The sequence below is a fragment of the Cucurbita pepo genome, chromosome 3 (genome assembly GCF_057944985.1).
Source record: "Cucurbita pepo subsp. pepo isolate OVF chromosome 3, ASM5794498v1, whole genome shotgun sequence".
In the NCBI taxonomy this organism is placed as follows: Eukaryota; Viridiplantae; Streptophyta; class Magnoliopsida; order Cucurbitales; family Cucurbitaceae; genus Cucurbita; species Cucurbita pepo.
Genome location: NC_141800.1, coordinates 5,025,575 through 5,037,501, shown reverse-complemented (window position 1 = coordinate 5,037,501; position 11,927 = coordinate 5,025,575). Strand labels below are relative to the sequence as shown.

Here is an 11,927-nt window from a genome sequence, read left to right as displayed (position 1 = left end):
CAACCCATGCCTCGACACATGTCTACCTCGACATTTAACTTTGGAGTTTTTATGTCTGAGGCACAAAAAAAAAAAAAAAATGCACATTGTTGGTATAAATAGTAACTTTCAATTCTTTTAGTCTTTCTTAACTATCCTATTCTCACAATTGCTCTCTGTTCATTCGTGTGCCCATCCTTTACTCGAGTGTCATATACCCACCAGTTTTCGCCTTGGTTCGTCCTCGAACAATATCTTACTAGGAGAGATATCGCTCTAATATCATTGGTAACAACTTTCCACATTGGTATGATATTATCCACTTTGAGCATAAACTCTCATAACGTCTTTTAGGTTGTTAAGTCCTACGATTTGATCACATGGGAAGTCGCTATGAATAATGTAACGTTTGTTCTTGTTTAATAGTAACGTTATTGAACAATAGATTAGTTGAATGATAGAATTTATTAAATGAGAGAATAGCATCGTACAATCAAATGTTCAAAGAAAGACAAGTATAGGAAAACTTCTCTCTAACTTTATTCCACAAATCGAGAATCAAGAAAAAAATAAATTAATAAGACAAACACGATGTATAATTGAGTTAGTCGAAATTTAAGGATGACAAACAGACCCCTAGTGAGACAGTTTCGTAATCAAAAATATATTCCAGAATTCGTTGACCATATACTCTAAGCTAAAATAACGACGATTCGTAGCAAATTTCATGAATCTTAATCAATACCAAACGATAAAGTGACACGAACATCATCGTTTTAGAATTCATCAACTCAAATATTATGTCGTGAAATTGAAGTTCCATTTAAATCAATATTATTCTTATTCCCATTTCCATTACACTCTAAATTCCCATTTTATCTCGAATCCCTTTATTTATTTATTTATTTATTATTATTATTATTATTATTTTTTTCCCCAAAACACAAAAATTGAAAATTTTAATTCTTCAATTATTGATTATGATGAGACGGAGCGAGAGAAGTGGGGCAGGTGGGGCAGGTGGGGCAGCCGGAAGTAAATCAGTTGCTCCACCGGCGAGGAGTCCCGGAGACAGTTTGAATTGACCGATATGTGACCCGCTGCCCAATGGTAAATCAGACGGTCAAACGACTCCAAGTCAACCAGCTGGAAATTCCCACATATTTTCCTTAATTATTTTTTTTTCTTTTTTATTTTTAAATTATAATTGTTACTTATTTATTATTTGTTCAATGACGGTGCATTGAACCTGTGCCGTTTTCCGTTAAACAAAATTAATGAAAAATATTATATTGTTTAGATATGTAAACTATTTCAAAATTAGATCGTAATTTAATTTAATTTTAAATATATTTATCATAAATATTATTATTTAATGAAGGCTTTATGTTATAAATTTGGTGTAATCAAAAATTAAAATAAATTTATAACATGAAATATTATATTATCAAAGTTTTTATTTTTTTAAATTGAAATACATTGATAAAAATATAAAAATATTATTCTCAAAATTTTAATTGTTTTTAAATTCGAATTTAAAAACAATTTTTAAAAATATTGTATACAAATGCAAATTTTATTTAAAATTTTTAAAAATATTTATAAAAAGGCAATTGAGCAAGACATATTTTGTGATACCTGAGTAACGTGTCACTTATAAACCCATGATCAACTTCTTAATTAGCCGATGTGAGACTCTTCTTCCAACAACCCTCAATAATCCTCCCCTCGAACCAACTATATCATAGAGTCTCTCTTGAGGCTATGGAGCTCTGAAACATTCTCCCTTTAATCAAGGCTCAACTCATTTTCTAGAGTTCTCAAACAAAATACAATATTTGTTCAACACTTGAGTCACTTTTTACTATACATTCGAGACTCACAACTTGTTTGTTCGACATTTGAGATGACTAAGTTAAGGGATGACCTTGATACCATGTTGGGAATTACGGACCTCATAACGGTATGATTACTTCTCCAATATGTTAGGTACGAACACATACATCACAATATTATTTCCGTTTCTTTCCTTTCTATTGGTTTTTGGTAGAGCGAGAGTGCGCTAGCTCATAGTTAGGCTTATGAAGTATGTTAACAAGCCCGCCTAGTGGGTCCACATGTTCGAAAAAGCTAGCCCATAGTTAGGCTCAGAGAGTACGTTAACAAGCCCACCAGGTGGGTCAACATGTCCGAAAAAGGCAAGTAGAATCCAAGGAACAGTCATGAATTTACGTCTCTTCAGTCATGTTACATGTTGCATGTGTATGCATTTTTCGATCCCCACTTATTGAGTTAAAATACCCATCATTTTCATTGATGACTTCTACCGTGGAGACCTTATGATAGTACATTAATATTATTCCGTTCTTTGATTTCACATTTGAAGGCATTGAAAACTCATTCACAAAGTACCTAACGAGCTTGTATAGTAAAATGACACAAATATTTTCACTATAATCTTTTAAAACTCTTTCACTTTAGAAAAAAGGTACGGTCGTTGCATTATATGTCTAAAAGCCATTCACGAACTAATAATTTCGTGACAAATAAATTTAAAAGCGTAAAAATTCCGAATACACATTTTAAAAATAAAATAAAGTATTTATTAATAAAAAAAAAATATAGAGAGATGGAAACTTAGGAAGGGTAATAATATACAAACTTTATAATAAGGATAATAATAATAATAATAATAATAATAATAATAATAATAATAATAATAATAATAATAAAGAAAGGATAGGGGGACAACACCCATGGGGCAGCAACACATCACATCAAATGTAGGCCTAAAAAAAAAAAAAAAAAAAAGAGATGCGCGAAGCAGAGGATAACTCCCCCTCCCCCTCCCCCTCCCCTCGAAGCAACGCAACTAAAGAAAAAAAAAAAAAAAAAAAGGCATCTTTTTTTAGCCATCGTGAGAGCGAGGGACACGCGGTGTTGCAGCACTGGGTCCCACCATTTTGCTTCCTCTGTGCTTTGGTGTGTATATTGTACTCTCTTCATCCTCTCTCTTCATCCATGGATGAATGGTAAGAAAATATTGGAATGGGAAGTACTCTCACTCATTAAAAGTTAAATTACTAGTTTATCCCTGGTTAACGGGTTCGTGAATTTTTAAATTTGTGTCTATTGAAGCGGTAAGTATTCAAATTTTTGACTTTTTGGTCAACTATATTTCGGTTGTCAAATTTGTATTTGATTTATGTATGTATTTTCGATTTTGTGTCTAAATTTTATGTTTTAGAGATGTGGGTTTTTTAATCGGATTATGAACTTTTAAAGTCGTGGAGGTTCGATTTTAGTACTCGGATAGTAGTTTTGACCGAGATCAATACAATGGTTGAAACTTTGGGAGTTGAGGATGGAAATTAGTAATTAAGTACAGGAAAAAATGAAGAAAAATAAAGTGGTGGAAGGCTAAAAATAATGCACACCAAATTTTGTTTATTTTCTTATTCTTTTCGTTTTTGTTCTCTCTCTTCTTTTGCCAATCTCCAATGGGTGTTGTTGTTTCTCTTGCAATTACCAAACCTTTACCATCACTACTCCCACTCCCCAACGCCCAATACGAATCAAAATCCTCCTCACTTTCCACATCTCTCCGACGGATTGCCGGCCGGTGATCTCTCTTGACTCTACTCGGTATTCAATTTTTCTCTTCTTCGTTTTCGTTTTCTTTCTGATTTCTCGCTATTTGGGTGTCTAAATCTTAGTGTTTCTGAGGTGGGTTCTTGTGTTTTGGGGCTTTCAAGCTCTTGAACTTGTTGGGTTCTTATGATTTGGTGCGAGTTCTTGTTATGGGTTTGTGGGTTTCTCTTAATTGGAATTGTGGATGCGTCGGTTTCTTGTTTCTGGACTTTTGGGGTTGGGGTTGGAATGAAGCTGATTAGAACACGTTAAGAATTACTTCTTTGGGTTTAGGGGTTTTTCAGCTTTGATCTGTTTCTTGGATTTGGTTACCGTTTTGTGCTTAGTTGAGTAATTGGATCATCTGAGTTCCTTGAACTTCTTGACAAATGGAGGCTGGATATGGAGGCGAAGCTTGTCAATTGTATGGTATGAGTAGCATGGACTTGAGGGCTGATGTTGGTAAGCGGAGTTTGGAATGGGATTTGAATGATTGGAAATGGGATGGAGATCTCTTTATTGCTACACCATTAAACACTGTGGAATCTGATCATTTGAACAGGCAGCTATTTCCAATTGTCTCTGGGATTCCCTTGACAACAGGGGGCTCTTCGAACAGTTCTTCGTCTTGCTCTGATGAAGCTAATATGGGGATTGAGAAAGGGAAAAGGGAAGTGGAGAAACGGAGGAGGATTAGTGGTATAGAAGATGAGAATCTTAATGATGAAGCGCGTAGTTTGAGTTTGAAGATTGGTGGAAATGTTTCTCAGATGGTTGAGAGAGATGCTGGGAGTTGGGAAGGGAGTAGTGGGAAGAAGAGTAAGTTGGGTGGGGGAGCTTCAAATCGTGCTGTTTGTCAAGTAGAAGATTGTGGAGCTGATCTGAGCAATGCAAAAGAGTATCATAGACGACATAAAGTTTGTGAAACGCATTCTAAGGCGAGTAATGCGCTTGTTGCTAATGTTATGCAGCGATTCTGTCAACAATGTAGCAGGTGAGCTTTCTTTTATGAACTTGTATCATAAATTCGTTTTATCTATGTCATTTAGTCGTGCCATGGTTAGGAATTACTATCGTCGTGTAATGGCTCATGCCCACCGCTAGTAGATATTGTGTAACGGCTCAAGCCCACCGCTAATGGATATTGTCCTCTTTGGGCTTTCCCTCAAGGTTTTTAAAATGTGTTTGTTAGGGAGAGGTTTCCACACCCTTATAAATAAAGGGTGTTTCGTTCTCCTCCCCAACCGATGTGGGATATCACGTATTGTCCTCTTTGGGCTTTCCCTTTCAGGCTTCCTCTCAAGGTTTGTAAAACGTGTCTGTTAGGGAGAGGTTTCCACACCTTTATAAATGGTGTTTCATTCTCCTCCCCAACGGTGGGATATCACATATTGTTCTCTTTGGGCTTCCTCTCAAGGTTTTTAAAATGTGTCTATTTGGGAGAGGTTTCTACACCCTTACTAAGGGTGTTTCGTTCTCCTCCCCAACCGAGGTGGGATATCACATATTGTCCTCTTTGGGCTTTACCTTTCGGGCTTCCTCTCAAGGTTTTTAAAACGTGTATGTTAGGGAGAGGTTTTCACACCCTTATAAAGGGTGTTTCGTTCTCCTCCCCAAACGATTGAGATCTCACAATCCACCCCCTTTGGGGTCCAGTGTTTTTGTTGGCATACCATCTTGTGTCCGCCCCCCTTCGGGGCTCAGCCTCTTCGCTGACACATTGCTCGGGTCTTACATGTTGTTTTAGAGACTTAGGCTCCATAGTTTATCCCTATGCTTGCAGTTTCTTAGCTTGATTCTTTGAAGTTTCTGGCATGTCTGGTTCTTATATTACTATGTGGAATCTGTTGGCAGGTTTCATGTTCTTCAAGAGTTTGATGAAGGGAAAAGAAGTTGCCGCAGGCGTTTGGCTGGCCACAATAAGCGCAGAAGAAAAATTAACCCGGATACTGTTGTGAATGGAAACTCTCCACCTGATGAGCAGACTAGTAGTTATTTATTGTTGACTCTATTGCGAATACTTGCAAACTTACACTGTAAGTAACTTTTTGTCTCTTTGAGTTATGTCATGCTTAATTCTCTACTTTCTCCTGCTTTGCTGCACTTCTATATGCCATTCCCTACTGGCCACCCAAATGAGTTTCAACCCTTTCTTTAAGCCCTTCCGGCAATAACTAATCTGAAAATAGAAATTTTTGACGGACAAGCCCACCACCGGTAGATATTGTCTTTTTTGGGCTTCCCCTCAAAGTTTTTAAAACGCGTCTGCTAGAGATAGGTTTCCACGCCCTTATAAAAAACGTTTTGTTCTCCTCCCCAACTGATGTGGAATCTCACAATCCACCATCCTTTGAGACTCAGCGTCCTCGTTGACACTTGTTTCCTTCTCAAATCGATATGGGACTCCCAATCCACCCCCCTTCGGGGCCCAACATCCTTGCTGGCACACCGTCTCGTGTCCACCCTCCTTTGGGACTCAGTCTTCTGTTGGCACATCGCTCGGTGTCTGGCTCTAATACCATTTGTAATGGCCCAAGCCTACCGCTAGCAGATATTGTCCTCTTTAGGCTTTTCCTTCAAGGTTTTTAAAATGTGTCTGCTAGGGAGAGATTTCCACACCCTTATAAAAAATGTTTTGTTCTCCTCCCCAACTGATGTGGAATCTCACAATCCACCATCCTTTGGGACTCAGCGTCCTCGTTGACACTTGTTCCCTTCTCAAATCGATATGGGACCCCCAATCCACCCCCCTTCGGGGCCCAACATCCTTGCTGGCACACCGTCTCGTGTCCACCCTCCTTTGGGACTCAGTCTTCTGCTGGCACATCGCTCGGTGTCTGGCTCTAATACCATTTGTAACGGCCCAAGCCTACCGCTAGCAGATATTGTCCTCTTTAGGCTTTTCCTTAAAGGTTTTTAAAATGTGTCTGCTAGGGAGAGATTTCCACACCCTTATAAAAAATGTTTTGTTCTCCTCCTCAGCCGATATGGGATCTCACAACCACAGTCCTTACCTTAGATTATATTTGATAAACCAAATAAATAAAAGAAGAACAACGTCTGCACCTTGTTGGAAAGCGAGCTAATTAAATTTACAGAAAGAGAAGCAGCCAAGTTGAAAAATTACATGTAACATCCATTTTCATATTCAAATTGGTACTTTAGAATGTTTGTTACTAGTTCATTTGGCACTATGATCTCATGAACTGACTTAGACAATTCAGATAATCATCATTAGATGATTCTCCCTCCTTTGGATTCTTAGATTTATTCTTATTACTTAGTAATGCCTGAAAGTCTTGATTGACCTTGTGTTATTTGGTGTAGCCAATGGATCAAATCAGACCACAGATCAGGATCTTCTTTCTCATCTTATACGAACCCTTGCCTGCCAATCTAGTGAACATGGGGGAAAGAACCTAACTGGGATTCTGCATGAACCACAGAAATTACTGAACAATGGGGCATTAATTGGTAAATCAGATCTAGTTTCTACTTTTCTCTCAAACGGTCCACCGGTACCGTTGAGGTTGTCGAAACAACACGACACGATACGTATATCTGAGGCACCAGTACAAGCCATTGGTAGGGATGGAGATACACCAGCTGTATCTTGTATTAAACCAAGCACTTCAAACAGCCCTCCTGCATATTCAGAAATCAGGGACAGTCAAGTTGGGCAATGCAAAATGATGAACTTTGATCTAAATGATGCTTATGTTGACTCAGACGATGGCATGGAAGACATTGAGAGACAAGCACTCCCAGTGCACATGGGAACAAGTTCTCTTGAATGTCCTTCTTGGGTGCAACAAGACTCTCATCAGTCAAGCCCCCCTCAAACTAGTGGAAATTCAGATTCAGCATCTGCTCAGTCACCTTCTAGCTCTGCTGGAGAAGCTCAGGTAATGTTACCCAAAAGTTTCGGGCCATTTCTTATTACCTTCTCCCTTTCCTGTCTCAACTATTTTGAATAGTGGACATAGAAGTAAGCAGTTAAAGCTGTCTTCGAAGGAGGATTCCTCCTCTGATCTGTCTGTGTTGTGAATTACTGTATCTTATCTGTCAACTTACTGGTGCTAATGTTGATAAATATGCTTTTAATTGCTATATAATCAAATTTTGTGGAAATATGATCAGCACCAGTTGGAGCATTATGGTGTTGTTAATTAAGAAAAAAAATACAGTGAAATTCCAACAACTTCTGCTTGCCATTCAGGAAGAAAGATGGAAACTCTAACGGCCTAAGCCCACCGCTAACAAATATTGTCCTCTTTGGGCTTTCCCTTTCGGGCTTCCCCTCAAGGTTCTTAAAACGCGTTTGCTAGGGAGAGGTTTCCACACCCTTATAAAGAATGATTTGTTCTCCTCCCCGGCCCATGTGGGATCTTACAATCCATCCCCTTTCGGGGCCCAGCGTCCTCGTTGGCACTTGTTCTCTTCTCCAATCGATGTGGGATCCCCCAATCTACCTCCCTTCGGGGCCCAACGTCCTTGTTGGCACATTGTCCGGTGTCTGCCTTTTATACCATTTGTAACAGTCCAAGCTCACCGCTAACAGATATTGTCCTCTTTGGGATTTCCCTTTTCGCCTTCCCCTCAAGGTTTTTAAAACGCGTCTATTAGGGAGGGGTTTCCACACAACCGATGTGGGATCTCACAGAAACAATGTGGTTACTTCCGTCTGTCTTCAATAATTAATCAAACTCTTGTTTCTTGTGGTATAATGACCTTCTTTCCATTGGACCATACATTTGTCTTGTGAGAATAGATGATGATTGTATATATATATATTGACTTGATTTTGTAACTCAGTCTAAGTACATATTATCTCTTCAATCAACTCTTTAGAACTATGGGATTCATATTTTGCATACACTTAACACATACTTTTTCATTCTTCTAGAGCCGCACAGATCGCATCATTTTGAAACTATTTGGGAAAGCACCAAATGATTTTCCTCACGTTTTGCGAGCTCAGGTATGTAAAAACATTGCAACCAAGCATTTGAAACAGTTCAAGATCTCCCTCCTTAATCTTTGTAAACTTTTCCATTAGGTTCTAGATTGGTTATCACACAGTCCTACAGAGATTGAGAGCTATATCAGACCTGGTTGTGTTGTTCTAACCGTATACACACGACAGACCGAGGCTGCTTGGGACGATGTAAGCTTTTATGTTCTCATCTGATCTATCATTTATGAGATGCCTTCCTAGATCCATCATGTCCCTTTTCTCAATGGCTTTTTCTTTCTCTCTTTACTTCAGCTTTGTCATGACCTCAGCACCAGTTTTAATAGCCTTCTCGATGTTTCGGACGACGCTTTCTGGAGAACTGGATGGGTTTACGTTCGGGTTCAGCATCAAATAGCTTTCGTTTATCAAGGTCGGGTCGTGGTTGACACATCCTTGCCTCTTAGAAACAAGAATTACTGTAGAATCACAAGTGTGAACCCAGTGGCTGTTTCTACATCTAAGAAGGCTATATTTTCAGTTAAAGGAAGAAACTTGACACAACCTACAACTAGGTAACATCATCTTTGTCTATGTTCTTCTTTGACCCTTTACTTCTATTAGTCTCATATTTGTAACTACTAAGCCACATTTCCAGGTTACTCTGTGCAATTGAAGGGAAATATCTGACTCAGGAAGCTTCTGATGAGCCAACCGAATGTGACGATAACTCGAATGCGCTAGATGACAGTCGATGTGTTACCTTTTCCTGCTCTATTCCTGTCGTCTATGGAAGGGGATTCATCGAGGTGCAGTGTTTTTTTTTTTTTCATATTCTTCTTAAAAGTTCATATGATGGTTTCCATTTATAATTTGATTTGAAATATCCAGGTTGAAGATGATGGATTTAGCAGCAGCTTCTTTCCTTTTATAGTTGCAGAGGAGGATGTTTGTTCTGAGATTTGCACACTTCAGAGTGCATTAGAATTGACCGAAACATGTTCGAATTCCGGGGAAACGGAAGAACTGGAAGGAAGGAGTAATGCAATGGAGTTCATTCATGAAATTGGTTGGCTGTTTCATAGGAATCAATTGAAGTCTAGATTAGGTGACTTGGATCCTAATGAAAATCTCTTTTCACTGCCACGGTTCAAGTGGCTCATGGAGTTCTCCATGGACCATGATTGGTGTGCTGTGGTTAAAAAGCTGTTGGATGTTCTTCTTGATGGGACCGTGGATGCTGGAGATCACTCATCCTTGAATCTTGCATTGATGGATATGAGTCTACTTCACCGAGCAGTGAGAAAAAACAGTAGATCACTGGTGGAGCTCCTTTTGGTATATCCCTCAAAAGTGAAGGATACATCAAGTGCTGATAACTTCCTGTTTAGACCGAATGTCGTAGGCCCGGCCGGGTTGACCCCTCTTCACATTGCAGCTGGTAAAGACGACTCCGAGGACGTTCTCGATGCATTAACTAACGACCCCGGAATGGTAAGGATTGACAGTGTGCTTTCTGATATATGGTTTGCATCAGTCATGTCATGTCACTTTATTGTTCATTTTTAGGTGGGAGTTGAGGCTTGGAAGAGCGCTCGAGACAGCACGGGGTCAACACCGGAGGATTACGCGCGTTTACGTGGGCATTACTCGTATATTCGGCTTGTGCAGAGGAAAATAAACAAGAGATCTGCAGCAGCTGAGCATGTAGTGGTGGAGATTCCTCCTAGTAGTGTATCAGATGGTAGGTGGAATGAGAAGCAGAACACTGATATGAGCTCATCCAGGTTTGAGATTGGTAGGACAGAAGTAAAACATTGCAGGCAGTGTGTGAGAAAACCGGTGCGTTGTGGAACATCATCGAGCGCGTCTCTGGTGTACAGACCGGCGATGCTTTCGATGGTGGCGATTGCTGCTGTGTGTGTGTGTGTGGCACTCCTATTCAAAAGCTCGCCCGAGGTTCTGTACGTGTTCCGACCGTTCCGATGGGAACTGTTAGATTATGGTACTAGTTAGTTAGAGGGCATGTATGGAAGTAATAATAATGTATGTACGTGACTGACTAAATTATAGGTAATGATGTATTTGTATGGAGCTATGAAGTTGATATTGAGTAGAAGAACCTGTAATGAGTTCCAGATTGATGATATGATACTCTCTCTATTCAGTTGTTATCCAAATTTGCTATGCTTTTACTTCCCAGAAACTGCAGGTACAGAGTGTCTGTGTTTCTTCACCCGACTCGACTCGACTTGAACCCAAACCGAGAAGCTTCCAAAAGGTTTTCATTGTAACAAATCTCATTTTGTAGCTTGTTTTTATGAGTATATGCGTCCTATTTTTTCTAACTGATAGGTTACGTTGTCATTTAGTTAAGAGTTACAATGCAATCATACCCCTATCCGTGTGTAAAATTATTATGAAAATTAAGAATATTTGTGATTGATGTGAGTTTACGTTATTAATATAATATATATTATCGATAAATAAGAATTTTAAACAAACCAACTCAACCGAAAAAATTAAAATGTTACAAATTTGAGTCAATTTATGGTGACCAATAATTCAATTCAAACTCATTAAATTCCAAACATATACTTGATTGGGAAATAAAAATAAGGAATTTGTTTTGGGATAACTCATATGGAAGTTCACCCAAATGAGGTAAAATTCAAATTCAAATTCAAATTCAAATTCTCTTACATCCCTTTGATGACTATTTTCACCTTACATAATATTTTTTTTAATGGTATTTTATAGACCAAAAAGATATTATAACCATAAATGGTTAAATTAGAGTGGATGTACTGTTCCAGATTGTCGATGTAATAGCCTAAACGCTTTGACTCGTTACGTATCGTGTTTTAAAACGCGTCTACTAGAGAGAGGTTTCCACGCCCTTACAAAGAATGTGTTCCACTCTACAACTGACGTGGGATCTCACTGTCGATGTCGAAGTCTATCCGATAATAAATTTAAGTTTTTAAAAAAAAATAGAATAAAGGGAATCAAAATAGAATATTTGCACCCATACTTTCTTGAATCCAAGTAAGAATTTCATGCAATTTTGAGGAAAATTTAGATGCCATCCAAAGAAAAAATAAATAAAAAAGGGAAAATAATTGAAAATAAAATCACTTCAATTTTGTTATTGAGACAAAAATAATTGGAAATACTCAAATTTGGATAAAATTCCATCCACTATGAGCTAACCTATTTTGACTTATTTTGTGACAACCCCTTATAAAAGTAGTATAACAAATATTTCATTTTTCACCCTATATTATTTCACACATGTCCAGAAACCGAGCCCATTTTTTATTCAATTGTTTGATTTTTTTTTTTTTTTTTTTTTATTTTTATT

At 38.3% G+C, this 11,927-nt stretch overlaps 1 protein-coding gene across 1 annotated transcript; it reads left to right on the top strand.

The window, feature by feature from the left end:
- The first annotated feature begins 3,404 nt into the window (after positions 1-3,404).
- LOC111790134 (squamosa promoter-binding-like protein 1) lies at positions 3,405-10,737 on the top strand. The gene is made up of 9 exons (XM_023670965.2): positions 3,405-4,603; positions 5,464-5,645; positions 6,937-7,514; positions 8,516-8,590; positions 8,669-8,776; positions 8,879-9,138; positions 9,222-9,372; positions 9,455-10,057; positions 10,133-10,737. The coding sequence occupies exons 1-9, from the start codon at positions 3,999-4,001 to the stop codon at positions 10,577-10,579; spliced, it is 3,009 nt and encodes a 1,002-aa protein (XP_023526733.2). The 5' UTR covers positions 3,405-3,998; the 3' UTR covers positions 10,580-10,737.
- The last annotated feature ends 1,190 nt before the right edge of the window (positions 10,738-11,927 follow it).

Bases quoted from the DNA above. Each gene is read 5' to 3' on its own strand.
- LOC111790134 (XM_023670965.2), top strand. From the start codon at position 3,999: ATGGAGGCTGGATATGGAGGCGAAGCTTGTCAATTGTATGGTATGAGT. The intron at 8,777-8,878 runs GTAAGCTTTTAT...TCTTTACTTCAG, and splicing joins CCGAGGCTGCTTGGGACGAT to CTTTGTCATGACCTCAGCAC. The intron at 9,139-9,221 runs GTAACATCATCT...CCACATTTCCAG, and splicing joins TTGACACAACCTACAACTAG to GTTACTCTGTGCAATTGAAG.